Below are 24,030 nucleotides of genomic sequence, written 5' to 3'. Positions count from 1 at the left end.
GCAGTATTTTTCAATATTGCACATGTACAATGACAGTGTGTCCCACAGTGTCTCCAATCCTTTTCCAAGGGATCACAATGGTTGGGGGATTTCTGGATCAGGGTGGACAGATACCTTCTTTGCGCATGCCAACGCGGAAACACTTCTTCAGTCGGCAGTACTGGCACTGGTTCCTGTGGTGCTGGTCAATCTGACACTCTCTGTTCGACCTGAGAACAGAAACATTTCATTGTAGGACTATAGGTGTTTTAACAAATTTCTTTTGAGTTTTAGGAACTGGAATGAATGGTTTTGTACTAATGCAGTGTCAGACTGTGTGATATGCTTTGCCCTTAATCGAGTGGTTTCAAAACCATCCAAACTTAATGCCAAATGTGTAACCAACCCTGCTTTACTGCTCAGTGATGCACAGTCTTCCCTTCCTATTAAAGTGCTCTTGAACATTAATATTGCATCAGATTTACCATAAGGCTGCAGGCAACATTACCATCGTATCATTCACTGTTACTTCAGTCACATGTCTCACTGTGTACTTAAGTAGAGGCAAAACAATTAGTTGATTCATCAATAACTCAATCAGCTGAAAAAAATGTTTGCAACTTTTTTGATAATTCAAAATAATCTGTTTATTGTTCCAGTCTTTTCTCACATTCTCTGCATCTCATTGTTTTTAATCTGCTGCTTTTCTTTTCATATTTAGTTTTCAATGGAACGTGTCATTTGGGTATTTTTTTGGTCAGACAAACAAGCCATGTGAAGATATCACCCTGGTCTCTGATACATTGTGACTATTTATTGACATTCCATCGACTTAATGATATCAATTTATTGTAAAACTCATGATCATAATATACATAATGTGGAACTTAAAGCTGTGGAAAGTCATTAACAGTTTAAAATAAACAGTCAAAGACTTCTTATCTCTCTTTATGACAACGAAAGTCTTTGTTTAACTTTTTGGAGGTGGATCTAGCTCTAGATTATAGAGACATCTTTATGAATGGTTCTGTGTGTGGAAGGCTTTACAGACATACTGTAGCAAAGCTGCAATCAACAATAAACCTGCCACACATTTCACAATAATCAAGTCATTGTTTGCCCTGGAGCTATTGTTTTATCTGACCAAGAGTCCAAAACACAACGATAGTCAGTGAACCATCATAAAAGACAGAAAAAAGCAGAACATTATCACAAGGCTTGGCCTGTTCGCTTGCTCAAATGATCAAAATAGAAATAGAACAATGCAATTAAACTAGAAACAGAGATTGTTTCAGCTTAGACACACGAGATAATGTATGTTTTGTTTGTAGACATTGCTTTGTGTAACTATAACTTGTCTTTATGCTATATTTATTGATGAATACATTTCAATTTCAAATGGCAGAAATACATCGTGGCGTTATGAGTTTAATATTTAGACTCATCTGTACTTTGTAAGAACTAGACGTTCATATGGAAACAACGCACTGCATTGTAACACCTGTGTCGCTGTAAATTAGGTGACATTGTTGCCTACACTTTGAGTTTTCAGCAGGATTTAAAAGAAAAAACGATTATCAGACCACTAAACAGAAGGGGGGGTGGGGGAGAGACACGAAATTACCCACAATGCCCCTCTCACCTGCAAGTGTAGCTGAGGTTGCGTCTGACGCTCCTCTTGAAGAAGCTCTTGCAGCCCTCGCACGTGAACACGCCGTAATGTTTCCCGCTGGACTTGTCCCCGCACACCACGCAGTCCACCACGCAGGACTTGTCGTCGTCTCCGGCCTCCATGTCGCTCCCTCCCGCCTGGGGAGATCTGTCTTCTTCCTCCCCCTTCAGGTAGCTCTTGTCCCCCAGTCCGTTGGTGCCCCCGTTGGGATCTCCCCAGCCCCCACTCACCATGGCCATCGCTTGGTTACCGAACCACGGCAGAGGAAACGGGGACAGGCGGCCAAGATGTCTGGCTGCTGTCGAGGTACATAAATGTCAGAAAGTCCGGAGTGTGTTTGCCCTCACCTGGAGAGAGTCGGTATGTTCTGCTCTCACTTGGAAATCAAATCTTTTGAGCACATAATATCAAAACTTAGAAAACAAAGTCATCAAGCTAAACAACGTGTCAATGGTAAAGAAAAAAGGCTACAGCATTTAAGAGGAGGGTGTTTGGCATATAAAAAAAAAAACAAGAGCCGATCAGTCTCCTCCCACTCCACTATGACCTGGAAACAGTCTCGTTGTGGCAACTTTTTAGTGTTGCATGCCTGTGGATTTCAATTCCCTCTTCTTCTCTTCTCCAGCTCGTAGCCTCCGTGTGTTGTTTTGTCCTTTTTTCCTTCAGACAGATTGCTGTCTGAGAAGCAGCCTTCTCGGTCGAGCGGGCTCGCCCTCCAGCCAGGGAACCTTTCACAGGAAACAATGAGTCAAACGCATGCAGCACACATTCTCCCACAAGACAGCAGCAACGGCAGAATAGAATCGCGAGCGAATGACATGAGGTGAAAATCTCCCCTCTCTCTCTCTCACACACACACACACACTCACTCAGCTCTGTCTCTGTAGCAACAGCAATGGCTGAAAAAGGACCTCTGTGTAGCCTTAGCACATGCCTGGAAAGTCTTTGACCAGCCCTCTTAAAGCACCCCGAACACTCAATTTGTCCTCGCTCATATAAGGCAGCTGTCCACCGAAAGATTCACCCCTAAATCCCTCTAGAAATGACGTCGCGCTTACCTCGACGTCAATGTGCCGTGTGTCTATGGCTTCTCCCCCTCGCCGGGAAAATAAAACCTTTTCTCGCTCTAGATCTTCCTTCCATCCAGCGAGGCAGAGAGCGCAGACACGGCTCTCCTATTCTGCTGTAATCCAGCAGCCAGCGGCGGCAGCATTGTGACCCACAAAGAAGACATCGCACGTCACGCAAAGACAAGTTGATGTCCACACAACAACAACAACATCACTTTCATGTGGTCGTGCGCTTCTCCTCCTTCTCCTTCTTCTTTGAGGCGCCGCCGGCTGCAGACGAGGCGACGTGGACCTCCTGCTTTCGCCTCCAAAATGCACAAGTAGATCCTCGACACAAGGAAGTGATCTCTCTCGCTTCCCTGCTTGTCGTAGCACGAGTGCTCGGTTGTGACGAGATCCTCCGCGTTGCTTCCTTCCCAAAACAACAACACAAAAAAAAAAAAAAATCAAGTAAGCAGGAGTGTCCGTCTGCTCAGCCCTCCATAGTCCCTGTGGTTGCTCTCCAGGCACTCATGCGGGCTTCTCTCCCCGAGCCTTTTGTCAGTGCTTGCCCACCAAGAACTAATGACTTGCGGCCTAGCCCACTGTGCTGCTTTTCATCCGTGTGTGTGTGTGTGTGTGTGTGTGTGAGAAGCCTTTCCCTATGGCTCAGGCAAATAGGAGGTGGGGGTGGAAGGGACGGGTGCTTCTCTTCCCCCCCCTCGGTCTCTCTCAGGCTTCAGAGTCCACAAATCAAATTATGATTGAAGAAAAATGGCCACAGCCGGAGACAGGCTGGATTTCTCTGCGTTTGCTTTTTTTTCCTCCTTGCCCCTCTTTCCCCTTGTCTGTTTTCATCCAACCTATTTGTGTGTTGAGAGAGAGATCAAGCAAAGCGAGGGAGGGAGGAGAGTGTGTGCAGAGGGGGAGGGGGCTGTGTGTGTGTGTGTGTGTGTGTGTGTGTGTGTGTGTGTGTGTGTGTGTGTGTGTGTGTGTGTGTGTGTGTGTGTGTGTGTGTGTGTGTGTGTGTGTGTGTGTGTGCTTCCAGGGATTTGACACTGCTATTCAAGCCCTGCGGTTTCCATGGTGCTGGCTGCCTTATATGGCCATTGGAGTCAAAGAGCAAAGAGAGTGGGCTGTGTGGGGCAGTATGTGCGCGCACACACACACACACACACACACACAGGAAGGATGTGGAGGATCTCTCTCCTCAGAGACGCAGAGAGCATGACCCCAAGGCCTCAAAAAAACCCTCCGACAATACCGGATTACCCCGAAGCCTTGCAACAAATACAAGCAAGCAGAGCTCCTGCCTGCCCTTTTGTCTTTTAGAAAGCAATCAAATGTTGGGGGGGGGGGGGGGGGGGGGTTCGGCGTTGCGGTACACGTTTTAAGAAGCCGTGCAAAACAGCAGCGAGCTGAGCTCTGTTTCTCAAAGGGCGGTGATATCTTTCCCATTTGAATGACACGCTTTGATCTGACATGTGTGAGAGCAGCCCGCTTGAGAAGGGCTTATTGTGCGGGAGGTAAAGGTTACCTTCTCGTGGTCATTGCTCATTTGCTCAAGGCCCTCTGTCTCAGCGCTGTGTGGAGCACACAGTGATTTGTGTTCGAGGTTACCGCGAGAGGTCAAACCGACTCTCACACCCCTGCCACGCTACAAAGCCCAGGGTCAAATGCAGATAAAGGGGAGGGGAGGACGCACAGCAGCTCTGGATAAGAGCTGAAGGAGATAAGTGCTGAATCTGCTTGTAGATGTGCAGCTCTTTGGGGGGGGGGGTGTAGATATGGCGAGATGAAAGTGTCGGTCCCCTGAGAGATTCACTATATGGAACCTGTTGTCTTATCTAAAGAGTGTTTACAGAGATTTTAAAGGTATCTCCCGCCCCACACAAACACTTATATGGCATTCCTAAATCTAAACCCAGCTTTACCCCCTGGAGAACAGAGTGTGTGTGTGTGTGTGTGTGTGTGTGTGACAGAGACGCATTGTCCTGGCCATTGTGCAGCTAATGGATCATCAGAGGGTTTTGTGTGTGTGTGTGTGTTAATTTGAATAAAAGTCCCTTTAATGAGGCCACTGTGCCTGCTTATTGTCACTTTGTGTTGGGAAAGATTAGGCTTGCCAAATAAAGGCTGCTTGTAAAACTGTGTGTGAGAAGATGAGATAACACAGAGCTGTTCATCAATCGTTTTGCACTGAAGACGTTTTTAATTCTTGTTTGCTGCTTTTTGTTTGTGTTTTAATAGTAGGTATCATCTCAGTCTTAATTTAACTGAAACTTTTTGAGTCAATTTTCTGATGTAATCGCATATATTTTCTGATCACTGATGTCCGTGTCAGAAGCTACGCCGTTATGCTGGTGGTAATGTTCACTTTGATATTTATTTCAGTCGCATTCAGTAAATTCGAGCTCCCCATTACGGACATGCTTGCCTCATCTTGCTTTAACGCTGCTCCAGTGCTCTGGACTTCTTCTATGTCGTCTTCCATGTAGCTTTACCCTTTCTTCACCAAATTGCAGCAGAATATCGACAATCAGTCGGTAATTTACAATAAAATATAATTTGAACAGACTGAATATTTCCCTAAAGAAGAAGAACTATACTATGGACTGAAAGATATGCTGCCTAACATTTCCACTTCAGGGTGTGTGTGTGTGTGTGTGTTTGTCTGAGAGAAACCCCCGACGGCCGGAGTGACGTGACCTTTGAACCGACAGTCGGGAATGTAGTTGCTCCCAGCGAGCAATGCAGAAATGCAAGACCGCAAATGTTGCAAAAAGATAAGATGTCTGCCAAGCTGCCAACCCAACAGATGTACAGTACAACGCACACAGAGACAGTGTAGCAGTTTAATTGTTGCAGTTCAAAAACTCTATTTAGACCAAACATAAAAGGGTCAGGTTCAGTAAAAATGTCGCCGTTCCTGGTGCAGTATTGGCTGCTTTACCACACTTGGCCACATCTCAGATGACACACACACACACATATCAGTCGTGTGTTCCCTCAAAGATATGTGCAATACCCCAAATGAGTGAATGGATGTGTGTGAAACAGCCCAAACCCGAAGTGTATCAATGTGTTTCATCACTGAAGTCAAATTGGAACTCAGTAAATATTAGTTTGACTTTGCAGTCTCTAGTTTCAGGTCTTCAGTACAGCATCATGTTCATTTGGTAAATGATGGTCCCATGTAGAGTCAAATAGACCATAAAGCAGAGTATGTTAGGGGCGGAGCTACCTTGTGAGTGACGGGTCGCTACCATGGCGTTTTCGTCTTTCATCTTTAACCCTTTCACTGTTTACTTTCAGTTCATGAAAGTTAATTGGACCCTTTTTGGTTGGCTGAGAAATGTCTGATTCAGCGTCCGGTTGTACTTTGCTCCGCCTCTCATGTCACATCTGGTTGCGAAAAAAAAGCCAAGATAGCGACGGCAATAACTTCGCCATCATTTTAACTTGAGCGATTTGCAAATTTTACACAAACATAACATTCAGAAATAGATTTCAGATTGTATATGAACTTTATCCTTTCAGTTTCTTTAAGGTACACCGAGCTGAAGATGCGGTCTCATAAAACAGCCCTATCCTGCCGACATGAAGGTTGTCGTGTTTAGCTTTGTTTCAAAGATTGAAACTTCGTGGACATTTTGAAGGTAAATCTTTTGCGCCCCTCTTTTATTGTTATAACCTTAATTAAGACAGGATTCATTGCATGGCCCTTGTATTAGTTTTAACTGGATTTACCTAATACACTGGAAACTGAAGGCGTGTTTCAGCAGACACACCACAAAGCAGTCGTGACACAAACCCTTCATCAACGCACAGTTTGTTTAAAAAAAAATCGAACATCTCATACTGCAGTTCAACCCCTCGAATAAAAATCGTTTAACCTGAGGTAGTTTGGGGTTTTCTGCAATTTGAATGACCGGATCAAAATCCTCCCTCTGGCTTCTTTTACTGCTGCCGTTTGAAGTCTCTTCTATTTCTGGTGATCCAGGGTTACACACACCTGTTGAGTCTTCCACCACCAGCAGGGAGACGAAACAGATAAACAATTCTACTCGACAGCAGCTTCACACACATGTGTATGCACCACCATGTTTGTCCGTGTCTCTGCCAGAAGTTTTGAATCATTCGATCGTACGCCTCCAGCTTCATGTTGCCTTGCTTTACCGTTTGCTCTAAAATCAGCTCCATTCATATTTCCATTTCTAACTTCACATGTCACACGTATTTATGTTCTTCTGCACGCAAATATTTCATCTCAGCGAATACATGTTTCATAGATCTATTTATATTTGGAGCAGGTTCTGAAAAACATTCATAGCTTAAAGTTTCTATTGTGTGCAATGCTCTTTTTTTAAACCTTGTAAAGATCTTCAGAATTCATATCAGTTGTCCTGTCTGTCATATTTGAATAAATTCATTTTTTTTGTTTTGTTGGGCTTCAAATTGTCAGACATATTTCATAATTAAGACTACAGGATGGGTCATTAAATCCCACGCTTTGGCATTTTTGCGCAGGTCCAAACACGAATCACTCAGCTATTGATTCAGTTCACATTTGAACCATTGAAGTTAACCTTTAATGTCTGTTCCAGAGGACCGTCCCATGACAAATACGACCCCGTGTGTCTTAAGTTAGGCCGGCCCTCTCCCGGAGGCTTCCCCAGCAACCACTGTAATTCAATCTCAGGGTGTTGGTGTGTGTGCTCTCAACCGCATCAGCATATGGAAAGTAGGTCTTCACTGAAAGTAATCATGAGGCAGCCCTCTACCCTGGGACTGCGTTTTCACCACGCTCTGATGGCTGTCAAATGTTTAGAGTTACAGTGACAGCTTCACCCTGAGACCACAGTGACCTGTGACCTTTGAGGAATGGACGAGCCTGGAAACAAAAACAGAGGCCTTTTGTGCGGGTCAAAGAGAAAACATCTGCTGGGCCGAGGACACGGAGAGAAGAGGGGGATTAGCTCTCGGGGATTCATCATTGGGTCATTTTAGCCACCTCCGATTAGTGGTGCCTGATGGGAGCATGCAGAAAGCCACTGTACATCTCATTAACTACAACCCAAATCACCCTTATTTTACCCATTGATGCCCCAGCTGCCTGTTGGCTCAGCGCGAAAAATTTATTAAAAAAAAGAAGAAGATGATACATCCAATATGAAGGAGAATTTCCTTGATACGAATGCTGCGGTCTCTCTTATCACATCACCACAGGAGCCACTGGTCACAGCGAGTCTTTCATTTTTAGATTGAATTGGAGCCTGAATAAATGATCTGAGAGGATTGCACATCACGGTGCCCGTTGAGAAAATCCATTTGAACAATTCTGGCTTTCATATCATCATGCATTGTCGTGATAAATGAATGTCTGAATTTTCTAACCCCACTGAAGCAGGAGCGTACACAACAAAAGAAATGATTTACTCGCGCTCTCTCAAATTGGGCACATGCAGCTTTTTAGCACCATATTGTTTATTTGTCTCTGTGTGGCGGTCGACTCGGGTATTTACCACCTCCCATCTGTGTCTCTCGGTAACTGAGACCTCTTTCTTCAGGCTAGCCATCCTGTATAGCACAAGGCTGTGATGTGGGTAATCAGATCCTTCAGAGCAAGTTACCAATTAGTCAAACATCTCTGGAGGGAAACCCCACGGTGTTCTTCTTCATGATCGTCGGGCGTTATCATCAGGAACATTGTTCTGTAAGGGCGGGTAAAACAATAGGGCAGGTAGGCGCAGTGAGAACGTACTGGGGTTAAAAGAAAACAGAAATTGGATTATTTCCCATTGAATGGATAGTTGACATTTTATGAAATACACTTATTGAGCAGTTGCCAGGCAACCAGCAGAGACTCCCAGTGCCTAGCTAACACAAAGATGTTGGTAATAAAACCAATTGTTACTCTTCTGGGGGTTTCTTTACAGTAAAAAAAACAAATCAAGACACAACATGTTAATTAGTCAGCTTTAGAGGTGCAGATCTTGTTACCTGTGGAAAAGGCCAGGCTAGCTGTTTACCCCCGTTTGTAGTCTTTGTGCTAAGCTAAGCTAACCAGCTGCTGGCTCAGGTGGTGTTTATCTTGTCATCTATCTCTTAGCAAGATTGTAAATACCGGACAATATGCAGTATTTCCAAATATGTCAAACTATGCCATATGCGACATAATTGACTTGTCTGAGTAACCTCTTCCTGAAACTTGAGACATCGTTACACCTCGTACATAGAATATAAAAAGGTTATGTTCAGCCACATTCAAGGTCAATTTACATTTTTCAAACTTGGAGAGTTGTTAGTTTCACAATTCAGGAGCAGAGACTGTATGTGAGACTCGGTCTATCAAATATTGAACACAAATAATCAGATATAACAGTAAAAGTTGAATTAATGTGTGCAGGACACAGCTTCTTATAGTGTTCACCATGTAGTACTGTATTTTTACTGCTTTATTTAAGGATCATTGATTCTAAAATCTTCATTTACTACATTTATTGATAAATAGAGCATTGAGGCAGTCTTCGGATGCAGTTATATTGATCTCCCACAAGGTGGCAGTGTTCCATGACAATTAATACCCTGTGTGTGTGTGTGTGTGTGTGTGTGTGTGTGTGCGTGTGTGTCTTGAATATTACATTGAGACTGTCCTCTCCCTGCGCCATCAGTCCAAACGCCTTATCATGACTTATCATTGTTACTTAAAGCTTTAAAGCCGGGTGAGACCGAGTCAAGACCAGACCAGTGTCTCATCCCACAGTGCATGACACGCAGAAGATACAATGTGAAATATACAAACGTAAAAACACCCAGAGAATAAGAGTCCTCTTCATTCATGCATGAAAATATCTGCACATATATATATATATATATATATATATATATATATATATATATATATATATATATATATATATATATATATATATATATATATAAAAAAAAATAAATGTGGTTTCATTGTTTTTGTGTTTTTGAAGCTTTTTTGTTAAAAAAATGTCTTCTTCTTTTTTTAGCTGCATGACGACTTAAGTCTGAAGTGTCTTAGTAATGTGGGGGACATCTAGTTCATGGTCAACAAACCAGGGAAAGAAGATGTCAACAGAACTCTTCAGCTGACAGGAAACCATCCCTGTAAACACTTCAGTTTGCTTTGTGTGTAACAGAACATTTACATACTTCAACACGCCAACACAATAGCGCTCTGTTCCCTCACTACTTGACCCAGTGAAGCTTTTCAGTAGTGACAGAGAGGCCACTCCAAAAACTGTACATTGTGTTGAACTGTGTGCTGTCAGCTACAGGAGCAGATGCTATCTACAGTGGGTGGTTTGTGGGAGTGGTGCAGCTTTGGCTTGTACACACATGAGGTGCTGCCAAATGTGTCTGTTTCACACCCACATGGGGTTCAATCAGCGTCTGGGTGAAGGAGTAAACATCCAAACATTTGGTTCGGATAAGCAGTTTTCAGTGGAGCTGAAAAAAACCTTTAATCTTCAATAATATTTATTCGTGTTAAAGATAAGTCGATAAAATCCCACTGCTGCTGTGTTCAAAAGAAACGAAGCATGTTTAGTTTTTATCATTTGTATTAACTTTGCTGTTAATGAAGGTGTATGGTGACATGGTGTAACCTCTCAGTGTTTCTGGGTAAATGTGAGGTTCTCTTTCGTAAACGATCCTTTAGAAAGATGTGTTTATCTGTTCGGGGTTTAGACCTGACGAGATTAGACAACGTTGTCCATTTTCAATTTGTCTTCACAAATATGCATACACTTAAAAGCTTCTTTGCCGTGGGTAAATCAAAGAAAACTATAAGTAATAAGTGTGCCAAATGGTTGGGGATAAAATGCTAAAATATTATGAATTAATACATATCTTAAATAGACCATAAAAACAGCAGCAGTCACTAATATCTAATACAATCCCTTTCATTTGTTCAGTAAGATGACAGAGGATTTAATAAAAGATCTCTTCAAGATGTTTCTTGTTGTGGTGCTTACCCTGTATCGTCTTCCCGAAGGGAGTTTTTCAAATTCATGAAACAAAGGATGTAAACAAAGGGTCCTGAACTATCGATGTAGCTTTCCTCCTGGTTTGCTGAGCTCCACCAGCTGTCTCTGGGGGTTTTGTATGATCTTACTGGCAGTGTGGACTATGTTTGTGAGTTTGCTTTTAGACACATAAGATCATTTGAAATACTCACAAACATAATTTTAGATCATGAAGTTGGCACACTGAAAACATGTCTTTGTGTGTTTATGTGAAGGCCCATCGAGAGATCAATAGTCCTCAGGAAATGTGTTTGTAGTGAAGTCTGTGATTATCAAGAGTAACTCTGAGGTTTTCACTGGAAAGATGTGTTGCTGTTGAGTATTTCAGGCGTCATTCTTTAGTTCTTTGAGCAGCACAAACAAAACTCAACTCACTTTTCATGTAACTGAGACGGCTTCTCATATTTAAGATGAAAATATCACAAAACCTCAACACATTCAATCAAATCTGTCTGCACGGCGAAGTAACGCCAGGAGTAAATGTGCCTTTAACACACTTTTCAAAGCACCAGTGTATTTTACTCGCTCCGCTCTTGTTGAGGCGCGCACATTGTTCGAAGCTTCCATCTCAAAGTGCAGGAGAGTGCAGGATTACGGCGCTGCCACCTTTTGCACAGGATACTCTTATATCCTTTCTTTACTGGATATATCCGTTCTAGAGGCAGAGTTTTTCTTAGAAGTACCGGTAGCTCAAAGTGCAACACAATGACGTTTCCATGTTGCGCTGGGTTTTTGCTTTAATGACTTAATAGACTGAAGCAGAGAGCTTTGAGATAATAAAGCAACACTTCTGACCTGAATTTGTTACGTTGTTAAATTTTTTTTCAATTTATAATCGAACAATATAACTAAGGGTTCGACACTTTGGGAAGTTGACACCACCACATGATAAGCATGAAGATCGCACACAGGAATCAGTTGGCCTGGAGTCTTGTCGTTGAGGTTGGCAGGAATGTTTGTGTTTCAGTTTTTGCACAGAGTAAAGAGACAAGATGCAACTTGTTGATCAGTGAGCTTTAGATGTGCTGGTAATTTGTATTTTTTGTATTCTTGAGACAGAGCCAGGCTAGTTGTTTCCCCCTGTTTACAGTCGTTATGCTAAGTTAAGCTAACTGGCTGTAGCTTCATATTTAGCATCCAGACATGAGAGTTGTGTCAATGTGTCACTCTCAGCAAGAAGGCAAATACGCGTATTACTCACAATGTCGAACTATTCCTTTAACTTTCTTTCTTTCTTATGATAGTGACATCATACAATATCTGACAGTGAGCTATCGTCAAACTTTTGTTGTGTCTGCTGGACATAAATTAGTAAAGCTGAATGGACTGCACTCTGTCATTTTAATATAAAAATAGTTATTTTACTGCATGTGAACTCTCTAACTCAAGGCATTGGTGAGGCGTATGAATTATACAACAAGCCTCTCTGACTGATTTGAGAGCGCTGTGTCAGCCAGGTTGGCAACATCCCGTAAAAATCTGGGAAAAAACAAATCATACCCAAAGTGGCGATAAAAACAGCCCACTTCAACCTCAATTAAATCAACAACGTGACTGTTTATTTCTCGTATTTGTCTCTGATATCCTGAGTTTATCTGCGCCTTTTATCAAGGATCTCGTCCAAAAAGTTGCTTCAGGTTTGGCCATGAACAGTTCCTCTATGAATTACTGCTTCCTATGAAGATGAGGCCTGGCACGTCAACAATGCCTGGCAGGAAAAAGTTGTGTCTGTTACTGTCAGGCTCCTCTATTTCATTTTAAATTGCTTCGTCTCTCTTTGTGTGTGTGTGTGTCTCCGGGGAGACAGAGGGCAGCTTACCCACGTCATCATGTTGGGCTGAGACTCGCGGCATCAAAGGGCCACTGGACAAGAACGTCAGAGAACAACATGAGCCATTGTCCTCCTGGCCTGCTGTGCACCGGAAAACACTGTTTATGATCCCATAAAAAAAAATAAAAAAATGTGTGGCACTCCAGTGAGCTCTTTAAAAAATCTTTTTACTGTGACTGAGAACATTTTCAAAACTGGCATGGCTTAATGTATTAAACACAAAATCTGGGTTTGGTGTTTGAGTGTGCACTGTAGACTGCATGCCAACAGCTGATAGCTGTTGATAACCTCTGCATAGGGAGGGGCAGCCAGCGCTGCGGGGCAATGGCCTCTGCAGGGAGGGGACTGAGTCCAGGACAACTTCCCATCATGGGAAGTGTGTGGCCAGAGGAGTTTATAAAGTCCTACACATGTTTACACCTCACTCACAATCTGATCAATTCTCATGTTATCAGCACTCCTGAGAGGAAACGTCTGGTCCAGCACGGTAGAGCGTTTGGCTTTGTTAGAGGAAGGAGCGCGAGCTTTACACAAAGGGTCTGTGAAATCCACCAGCTGCTGTGAAATAATTCAGCATTGAGTGATTTCATCATTTCGATTGCAGAGTGCTGAGAGGGAACTCGTCTGTCCTGTGATTTAGAGATGGACCTTGTTTGAACTTATCGAGCCACTCATCGTAATCCTCGAGCTCTGACACTTTTTTCTGACCCTTTCTGCCATCAGCCACCATGTATGCCAGTGGCTACTCCCAGGTCTCCAAGTCCAGCCCGCAGGCTCAAAAGAAGACGCAGTACCGCTCAAAGGGCAAGAGCTGCGGCTACTACATGCGCATTGTCTTCTTCTTCTCTTCACTCATCCAGTCTCTCATCATAGTTAGCCTTGTGCTCTTTCTGGTCTACGGTAAGACGCAGGACTCGGCGTCCACGGTACGCATCCAGGACCTGGAGGAGAGCTTCAGCCGACTGTCCATAGAAAATGTGGCCCTGAGGCACCAGAGGAAGAACCTGACCAACTTACTCAACACCACCCTGACTGAGAAAGCCCGCAACGACTGGGACCTGGCCAAACTCCGCTACTTCGCCAACATCTCAGTGATCTTTATCCAAGAAATGGACAAGAAGCTGGTGAGAAAGCGAAGCCTTTTCATTCTGTCTAACATGCACGTTCCTGTCTGTACTATTTCATGTGTAGTTTATCTTGTAATGTAAGTTAAATTAGAGATGAAAGGAAAGCAGCTGCAAGTGTTTGAGTCAAGTTGAGCCTCAGCAGATAAAAAGTTAATAAAAAAAGTGCCTCAATGATCTAAAGAGCTTTAACAGTGTCATACTGGTTTCAAAAGTATATTTCATCACTGATTAGTCTCTGAATGTAAATTTATTTGAGTGTTTTACAATAAATAAAATGTACTTCTGAGATATTCTTTTATAGTTTTCAGAACAAGAGGCAACACAACAGATTACTTTTTATTGGTTATTACAAATCAAAGTAGCACTTTAGTGTTGAACCCATGTCAGAGTATTTTTAAGACGTAAACATAATAATCTTGGTAAATGACCTAAACCGTAAATAGCTGATTGTTGTTTCCTGTTTATCTGCATTTCACAACTGATGTAGAACAAATCACTGAAACACCTTCTTCTCTGTCTGATATGAACAGCAACAGTGCAGCCAAAAGTTGTTCGTTAGCGAGAGCGTAACTTCAACTGCCCGATGCCCAACCACATGTAAGTCTGACATTTGTTTCAGTGCAAGCTCAAAATGAAATGAATAAATAAATGTGACATATGAGCGGTCGTGTGTAACCCTCACCTGCAGTCAAAACAGCTTCCATTTAGAGAAAAGATCTATTTGACTACTTCTCTTCTCTTTTTCCACAATTGTTTTTCTGAGCAGTTCAAGCAAGCTGTAACTGTGGGCTGATGACTGAACAGCTGAAAGCAAGACTTGAGCTTGTGCAGTCCAACTTCACACAAACAGCCCAGAGGATGAGGATGGAAATGGACCAGGCTGCCAAAGAGAGGGACAGAATTAACTTGGAGGCCATCCATCTGCGGAGGGACAAATCCACACATGAAAAGGAGGTGGAGTTCTTCAGACAAAAATGCAAAGATGACTTTTCCAAGTCCTTGAGCGGTATCTCCAATGTCTCCAAGGCATTCCTGGAGAAGATCGATTCCCTCTTCCCTTCACATATCGCCTTCCAGCTCACCTGTCCGAAACAGAGGGAACACCTGGAGCAGATCCGCATCAATTGCACCAGCCTGTCCATGGAGGTGGAGGACAAGCTTCAGCGTTACCTGAATGTTGTGGGAGAACAGGTATCAGGCATCCAGGCTGAGAACAGCCGCTTGAAGGCAGAGAACTGGCGACTGTCTGACGACTACCGCTGGTGCAGCATGAACCGCACGGACCTGATCCTGCAGCACAGAAAGAACTTAGACAAGCTTCAGCGGAAACACGACGAGGACAAGGAGATCCTCCTGATGGACAAGATGAGGCTGAATGGAGAGATAGATGTCCTTCACAGCGACGTCAAGTATAAAAGTAAATCAATTGATCACCTCACAGAGAGAATGAAGCAGCTCAACATGTCCTGCGTTTCTAAGGTAAGAAAACAACATGAACATGTGCATCGCTTTGCAGGGATAAACGCAGGAGCATTTTTACTGACGCTGTTTTGCCAGTCACGGAGAAAAGACAATGAGAGTTTCATTTCGGTAATTAACAGCAGCAGATGTTAAATGCAAGGAGTGGTGTTTGAGATTCTCTGATATAGCACACTGTAATGTATACACTGGCATACACTATACAGGGTATTGTCTTATTGCATAGTTGTTGACTTTAAATATAAAACAGCTGTTGTATGGAATGATCTGGATACAGTTGTGCAATAGTCAGGTCATTTTACCACATCTGAGCTTTGTTGTCAATGCTAGTTCATCTCTGCAGTGTCAGAAGACATATTTGCTCATATAACACCTGTAGAAATACTAAAACACGAACAAAGCCCTTAGATCTTTACATCTTGGACAACAACAGGAAATCAAAGCAGCCTGACAGGTTGCTGGAACTGATCCAGCTTTAAGAGTGGAGGAGGAGGTGAGGGAGAGAAATTGTCTGCCAGTAAAGTACAAGAGGGCAAAGGTGTGAGAACTGGACAAATGTTTATGTCAGTTTTGTTAAGTGTCTGCTTTTGTTTAAGGACAAATTTACAACCTAGACATGACGCTCTGTGGTGTTTGTGTCCTGAAACAGAAAATGTTATTCAGTATAATAATGTTTTGTGGAAATTCAAAATACTTCAGTTGCTGCATATCATTTTAAAAACAATATAACAAGTGGTTTTGAATGCGTTTTCCCCATATTAACATTGCTCTCATTTTATTTCAGACAGGGCTTAATGGATTTCCGGGAGGCACAACTGGGACAGGTAGCTCTGTTGGGTCAGCATTCAATAAGCTAGTAGCAGCTGGGACAGGGAGCTCCACTGGGTCAGGGTTGAATAAGCCAGCATTGAGTGGGAAAACATCAAGCGTTGGGACATCTTCTGTGTCAAGCGGGATAGGCTCGAATAAGCCAACATCAAATGTGAAGAGCTCTTCAGGCCTCGGGTCATCCTCTGGGTCGACGAATAAAAGTGGGTCAACCAACTCCGGATTTCTTTGGTTTGGGGGCAGTAACTCAGGGCAAAGTAAGACAGGAAGTGGAACAGGGAGAGAGCCATCTACTGGGAATAGTGGTGGAATTGGATCGCCATCCGATGCAGGAAGAACGAGTGGAACAAGTAAGAATACATGTCTGCAATTTATCATTTCCATTCAGGGATATATTTTAAGTAAAGGTAGGGTTCATGCAGATTATAAAAAAGTATATTTTCTCACATACCTCATACCCCTGGTGGTATCCAGCGATGCAGATAATAATAGTTTTCAGACTTTGTTTGAATGACTCTGATGTTTGTATTCTTTGTAGATCTTAGGAGAGCTCAAACTATTCGATTTTATGTCGTGTTGTAAATAAATGAATGAGTGCAGCGTGATTGATTACATAATGGCTATGTAATGACACATTTCTTATGTTTAACCAACAGTCAGTGTTGCTCAACACATTAAAGATCTGCAACGAATCATCAACCCCTCTGGCCCAGAGTGAGTATTAAGCATCTTTTAGCTGTAGGTTGAGAGTGAACGGGAAAGTTTTGCTGGTGTTTTAGTTGCCGACTGAACAGTGAATATATTTTTTTATTTTTGTTACTGTCAACAAATCCCATAAAAAAAGAAAACCAACAACATATCAGTCTGTCTCTCAATAGTTGATTTCCCTAGCCTGTAAAAGCTGTGATTATTTAAGTTTGATAAACCCACTTAGCATCCTTTCTTTCTCTCTTTCTTTCTTTCTTTCTTTCTTTCTTTCTTTCTTTCTTTCTTTCTCTCTTTATCTCTTTCTCTCTTTCTTCAGGGAGAAACAAGATCTCTCCAGAATGTTGGGTTAGCCCATCTTGAAGAGAAGAAACACAACATAAAAGAGATTTATCTTCCACTGCATTATTAAGCACAGCTAAATGCAAGCTTCTGATATTGAGTTCACGTTTTTAATAGAAAACAATGTAACATATATTTTACATTATGTGTGACAGTTTATACGTCAATATGCATTTAATACAGTACTCTGAATATTTTTTGCACTTTTGAATGTAACATGTGAAGCTTGTGTGTTAATGATTTGTATCTACACAGTATGAATAACCACACATTGTATTATTTTTACACTGTAAATACAGAAATATAAAAGCTATATTTGAACGCACATTAATTGAGCCTGCCTCGTCTTTATAAACAAAACTATTCAAGATATCATCCAATGCGGAGACGGAAGCAACTGTTTGTCCCCATGTGCGTGACCTATTGTGTAGCTAATTATCTGCAGAAGGCTCCTGAGCCCCTCCTGTAAAGATTTACTGGCAACGGGTCCTCATCCCGCCGGCATGTTTATGTTTACCTGCCAACCTGTCAGCAGACGGGGGAACTTTTTGAAACGCTCTTGTATACATGCTGTTGTTAAAAACAATGTGCCATCACTTAGCCGTAGAGAACACGGATATCCATTCTGTAAATAAACTCCTGATATATCTCTTATAAAGAACACACGGCGGTAAAGATGGAGCTTTTCTTGGTATCGGATGAGGGCTCTAACCTTTCCCAAAACACGTCTTGAAACGGCAAAAGCAGACAGATTGTACGTTTAATCTTTGCTAAGTTTATTAAACAAAGAGACGCAAATTAATATAGAAAAGTATAGACAGGGTTGTTAGTGTGTAGAATAAAATACCCCATTTTGGAGCATTTGGGACATATGGATGGCAGTTTAACTTGTACCAGTTCAACCCTACCATGGAGAAGGGAAGCAAAGCATCATGAGAACACACAAACATCCTGTTGGTTGCACAGTGGAAGGATGGGAACGCACTTTTAATTCAAGAACCGAGAGTGTGTTGTGTTTGGCGCCAATTAATAGAAACAGCACTTAGACTTGAGCGACGGGAGAGCTCTTTCCTGTCTAAAGGATATCCTTTGTTTAACATCAAGTGTTTTTCCACATTTGGGATGTGCAGCTTACTGCAGAGGAGCTGCGAGGATATTAAAGGTTAACTGGTTGGATGCTTCTGGGAGTCGCTTTATTCGACTGACTGAGACATAGGACGTGTTCCAACTACTTCACTGGAAAATCATTATGACGATGATGTCAACGTGTGACACTGGACAATGATTACCATAACATCATTTGTTTGTATCATTTATTTACCCTCTATACAAGAGACCAAACTACTAAGTTATAGACAGAACACAGTTCATTCATATGCCTAACTTTAACAGGGTTTAAACAGCAACAATCAATGCACGAAGGGGGAGATTTAACGAGCTATTTTTAGTGTTCAACAACCCCCTGTGTTTATTTTATTATTATCTTTAACATTATAATAACGTCAATAATCAGCTGCAAACTAATTTACTGCAGGCCTCTGTCCCAAATCACAGAATAAGTTCATTAAAAGAAAACAAAAGACAACATAATACCCACGTAAAATAAGGGGAAAATAAGTCTAAATAGGCATCCAATTGTAAATAAGACATTTTTAATAAGTGCTTATGGTTTAACTGAAATCAAACTTAAAATGTGAAGGTTATGACCCTAATACAAAGTGTGATTCAACTCCAAAGTTGAATGTAACTCTAGAAAAGTAAAACTCGTACTGGGTTAAGTACTGTATGAGATGACTCTGGTAAAACATTACACAATGAACACAATACCGATACGGGAGACACTTCACTTGCCTTGAAGGCCGGAGCCGGGGATCAAACCGCCGATCCTCTGATTGACAGACGGCCCTGCTCTCCACTTAGCCACCAGTTGAAATAAATTATGTGTGTGATTGTTGAAAAGAGCCAGGTGTCCTATAGCAACTTGTGATTGTGTTACACAAAGGTCCAAAGAGGAGGTTTGACATGCATCTCTAACACAATTGGCTTGTAAGATTGTTGACACAATCATCAACATCTGTTGTTGACAAAAACTGCTGATGTGTGATTTTAATATATAAGCAAAACAGTCTGTCTCTGCGTGTCCTTATTTTTCAGGTCGGTAATTATTTAGGCCACATGTACCACTGGGACCAGGATTGTCCAGTACGTGATCAGTTTGAGGCTCAATGACAGGTTTTTAAACTCACTGCTGGCTGGTTCTTTATGGATCTTGACACTGAGACAACACTGAGATCGAAGACTTGGGGCCATTGTGTCGCAGACTGCCCAGCCACCTCCCTCCATCTGCTGATGCAGGAAAGGGAACGGGTGCTCATGATAACGTCCTCCTTCCTCACCTGGGGTTACAGAACTGCAAACTATTTTGTCCGTCGCTGCTGATGTTCCCTCTTTACTGTGACTTCTAATTGCATTTCCTATCTGCCTGGCCTCTCTCATGGCTGCCCAGGCTGGAAAAGACATCAGGGGGGCAACAACCCTTTCTCTTGCAGATACTGTATTGTTGAGGGGGAGGGTTGTAAGCGGAAAATGTTCCCACTGATGTCCTTTTGTGTGGAAGTCCTTCAGCGCAACCCTGACTTTCACCGTGACCTCTTTCTGCAGAGCAGCTATGGAAAGGAGAACACGGGTCTGTTCAATTGCTGAAAGAGAATGTGTGTTGACTTCATGTAACCTGTGATTAATGTAGCCTGAGTTTTAAAGGGGAAACCATGAAACCATGCAGTCCTATGGTTGCACACGCAAAGTCAACATGCCATCAATATTACGTGACTGGTTACGTCAGTGGTAAAAGTAGAAGGTACAAGTATAACTGAAAATTTATTTTGGGCTCAACTTTGGCTGGATTTCTCTCCATGGCAAAGGCAGCTTTGGCTCATGGTGATTGTGGTATTTAGAGCCATCAGCCATGAGAGATAAAACATGATTTCACAAAGATAAAGTTAAATAAATTAAACTAGTGGTCCTAATTTAAACCTATGTGATCATTGTATTACCCAGAGTTTTCTATGTTCAGCAACATTGAGGATATTGTTGAAAAAAGAAAAGTAGCCGCTCACACTTCGCAAATCTATTTTGTCATTTTTATTTCCTGTTTCACAGCTTTAGGGGATTACAAGCATTTTGTTACAAGTGTAGAATCATTTCAAACAAAGTGAACAATTTGGCCTGCAATTAATTGAATGAATGTAATCGCTTGGCTAACATGCTGATGTTTATCTGGTATCGTGTCACTGTCTTAGTTTTGCGTTTTAGCATGCTTATATTTGCATAATTAGCAAATTAGAGCTGACAGGAATATCACTAGTTTTGTTCAATGAAAAATCTGCAAATCAAATCGAAAGTATTGTGTGTATATATACTATCACAATACACTGAAAAAAAGCTATTTTGCGACCAGCTTTAATGTAAGACACAAAACAATACACTGAAGAAGAACTCCAGAAGAAACTACAGTTCACCAACACTTTTGCACCAACATGTATTGTGCTGTTATTCCTTGGTCTGGATGTTTAACTGTTCGTGTACCAAAGTAACTAAACGAAGTGGAAACAAGAGGCTTTACTTCGGACCAAATGCGTTTCCCCTAAAGCGTCAGTTGTTGTAAACGTTGTGGAAATCATGATCTGAGCTCCTGTAAGCCAGGACCAGCGACAACAGTGTCCTATTTGTCTATATCATTGATTATCCATCACATAGTGAGCCTTGCTGGTGCTACACTGCAGGCAGGGATATCGGGAGGATCACAGGTCATCTAGTCTGCTAAGAAAGAGCAATGGAGCTAAAGCCACTGCAGTTATTTGGGTTTAATCCCTCACACCTGCTGAGAGACATCAGTCACTGCACAAAGTATCCTAAACACATGTTGACAGCCGTGAGGGGATGGGAGAAACCCGACTCACCGCTCTGACCCTGTGATGATAAATATTTGCTCATAATCAATAACACAATTTTGCGTAAGACCAAACAATAGTCTGTTTCCTGTCAACAAATGTTATCAGTTCTCTTTTCAGGAGGAACATCCCAAATGCATTTCAAAAGTCAGTGATGCTTTCTTAATTGTAAGGGGTCCAACTATAAAAACAAGGTTTAACAGAGGAAGAGGGCAAAGGCCGACAGTTTTCTCAGAGAGGCATTTGACAAAATGCAACGAGTGGCATGCTTTTGATTTATCCATTCCTCCATTTTTATCAAAACGCGACACTACTAGACATTTATAGAGCCTTTTCTGTCTTTTTGGTGTCTGCATTCTGATGAGCTCTGATCATATTTTTCTGTCATTTTATGGACACAATCTTTTTTTCTGTTTTCTGCCGTTAAAATCAATGCTGCAATATGTAACATACCCATCAATATGACTTTCAACCTTAAACCTTTCTGTCCCTTACCATTTACCAATAACTCATTTTCCCCCCTGTTAAACGATTGTTTTGGGGATTTTTTTATGATTTGAATCAAGGCTGTCATAAGTTGTAAATGTTGTAAAGCCATCTAAGAGTGAGATTTGTGATCTTATGGCATCTTGGGCAAGAGAGGAGGCATTAGGTTGCACCTTAAGGTCCACTTCTCATGTCAGAACAGACATACCAGTGTTTAAGTGTCAGTGTTTGGGTTGTAATAACGTAGTTTCACATTTGAATAATGTGACAGTAGCCTGACGGCTTTAAGCTGTCTGCTACCGCCATCTACTGTCCATAGAAGAGTATTGCCATTCTGGAATATGAGGGAAATGAATGTGTCACGATTGTGTAATTGAGTTCCCTTCTTCTTTTCACAGATTTAAAGGGTTGGTCATTTGCAACGCATGAAGTTAGTGTCACCCTCAACATTATATAGATAAACTGAATTCATTGGATGACCATCAGCTCTGCTGCTGCAAACAATATCTGAACTGATATTGTGTTTCCACTTTTGATCAAATGTAATCAAATGTATTTGCTTGCAACATGTCATGAAAAGGAAGGGTGTGAATGCATAATTGATCCCAAGAAATCAAATTAGTGTCTCTCTGATCCTGTTGTTGGGCAAAACACGAGTATTTATATGTATATGTCGTTGCTGGAAAAATAAGACATGCACATTTAAATACAGCACCATATGGTATTATAATTATGCTCTCATTAAACTCTCCAAGCTGTTTAGGGCCACACCGCTTGGACTATTCCACCTCCCCCTTAAAGTGGTATGTCCCGTCTCCTCTGCGCAGTTCACGAAGACCACAACAGAGTTCCAGTAGTTTCGGCTAATTCAGCCCCAAACGGCTGTTACTGCCTTTGTTTGACTGTTGCGTGCGCCCATTGAACTGTAAGAATATTACGTTACATATTGCAATGCTGTATGTACAGTATTCATCCCTGTTGGGTTTATTTGTGTTACTACTGGTCACGCTAATTAAGCTCACTTAAGATGAATGTAGTGTCTGCTGTGTTCGCTTCCACCTGCTTAGAGCCTGTTTTTACTCCAGTCAATGCGCCTCTGTTTGGTCTTTACTCGTTTGTACACTCATTGTATTGCTGAATTCATATTTAGTCCAAGTTTAGTACTATGTCCACCGGAGTGTTGTTGTATATCCACAGTCTGTATTCATGCTGTCCTACTCGTGGGTTTTATAACTACCCATCCTGATAGTTAATTACTGCTGACAGTTATTCTCGTGTAGGTGGATGTCACCATTGTGGCCTCATGGCTCCACCTTGTGGCCGTGTTAAGCACAGCGGTGTCATGTGGTTCTTCACAATGATTAGGTTTAATGGTTTCCTTTTGTTTATTCTTCCTGTTTCAGAAACCTAATTACAAACCACAACGGTAGTTCTGTGCACCCTGGCAAGGCAAACTAAGCAACACAGTTTTCTATCTGGAGCTGCTGGACTCTTTGTGATTTGACCAGTCACTTCAGTGGTGATTTATTGGTGGAGAAGCTGCCGTCGGCCAACCTCTTTCTTTTAAGTATTCTGTCCGTTTGAGACACATTCAAGGATGGGTTACCAACCAGATAGAAGCAGACAACTGAGCCCAGGGTCCCCCCAAAATCACATGTCCGCTGCATGCCAGTTGGCTTTGGTATTTTCATTAGTTGCACATTTGTTGAAGAATTGTCACCACTGCGGGTGTATTATCAACTGTTTTACTTCAATTTAAAGATTGAGACAGATTCTTACACGAGGAGAGTGACACCCGTATCGCATGTATTACGCATGACTTTCTTCCACGTGCAGGCCCTGCAATGTCTGTGTGTTATTATTATTATTATTATTAAGATTTTATTTGTACAGGGACAGTTCACATTAATCGACAGCACACATTAATAAAAACATGACTGTAAATGTGACAGTGTTAGCTAAAAAAGCTAATTTTCAACCGTTGTCCCTGGGCACGGTGTTAGAAGCCGCTAAAAACATTTAAACATTTAAAAACTGTTTAAAAAGACAACAACACAAAAACAAGCAAACAGAGCTGTGCAATACAATCCTGCAGACACAGGATCAAACATGACAGACAAGCAGGCAGGCAGACAGACAGATAGACAGACAGACAGACAGGCAGACAGGCAGACAGGCAGACAGGCAGACAGGCAGACAGGCAGACAGGCAGACAGGCAGACAGGCAGGCTACATACGGACATGGCAGGCATGAGACTGTTAGTGCTGACACACCTGGTTGTTAATGAGCCAGGCTTTGAGGTTGTGTGTGAAGAACCTGTATGTGGTGCTCTGTCTTATGTGTGATGGGAGAGTGTTCCAGGTGACGGAAGCTGTGACAGAGTATGATAGCTGGCTGAACTTGCTTCTCCTGCCTGGGACCACTAGGTCCCCGCGAGCTGTTGCTCTGGTTAGTCTGCTATTGGTCTTTTGTGTTATGAAAGTGCTCAACGGGGGAGGTGCAAGGCCATTAAGAATTTTAA

General features: G+C 42.1%; 1 protein-coding gene and 1 pseudogene across 2 annotated transcripts in view; one reads left to right on the top strand and one right to left on the bottom strand.

Annotated features, from left to right (window-relative positions):
- LOC306789809 (nuclear receptor subfamily 2 group F member 6-like) overlaps nucleotides 1-3,528 on the bottom strand; it is a 6,677-nt pseudogene extending 3,149 nt beyond the window's left edge. Inside the window, exons 1-3 of the transcript XR_013773193.1 lie at nucleotides 2,710-3,528; nucleotides 1,622-2,379; nucleotides 115-209 (exon numbers count right to left, since the gene is read on the bottom strand). The product of XR_013773193.1 is annotated as a nuclear receptor subfamily 2 group F member 6-like (transcript). The remainder of the gene's footprint in view (nucleotides 1-114; nucleotides 210-1,621; nucleotides 2,380-2,709) is intronic.
- A 9,500-nt stretch (nucleotides 3,529-13,028) lies between these two features.
- On the top strand, nucleotides 13,029-17,399 carry plvapa (plasmalemma vesicle associated protein a). Its single transcript, XM_079284474.1, has 7 exons — nucleotides 13,029-13,128; nucleotides 13,315-13,715; nucleotides 14,249-14,315; nucleotides 14,485-15,197; nucleotides 15,982-16,375; nucleotides 16,682-16,739; nucleotides 17,050-17,399. The coding sequence occupies exons 2-7, from the start codon at nucleotides 13,320-13,322 to the stop codon at nucleotides 17,081-17,083; spliced, it is 1,662 nt and encodes a 553-aa protein (XP_079140600.1). The 5' UTR covers nucleotides 13,029-13,128; nucleotides 13,315-13,319; the 3' UTR covers nucleotides 17,084-17,399.
- Nucleotides 17,400-24,030: the final 6,631 nt, after the last annotated feature.

The sequence above is a fragment of the Melanostigma gelatinosum genome (assembly GCF_949748355.1).
Source record: "Melanostigma gelatinosum genome assembly, chromosome: 15".
NCBI classification, from domain to species: Eukaryota; Metazoa; Chordata; class Actinopteri; order Perciformes; family Zoarcidae; genus Melanostigma; species Melanostigma gelatinosum.
The sequence above is the reverse complement of the archived record's forward strand: the minus strand, read 5'-3'. Positions and strand labels throughout refer to the sequence as shown.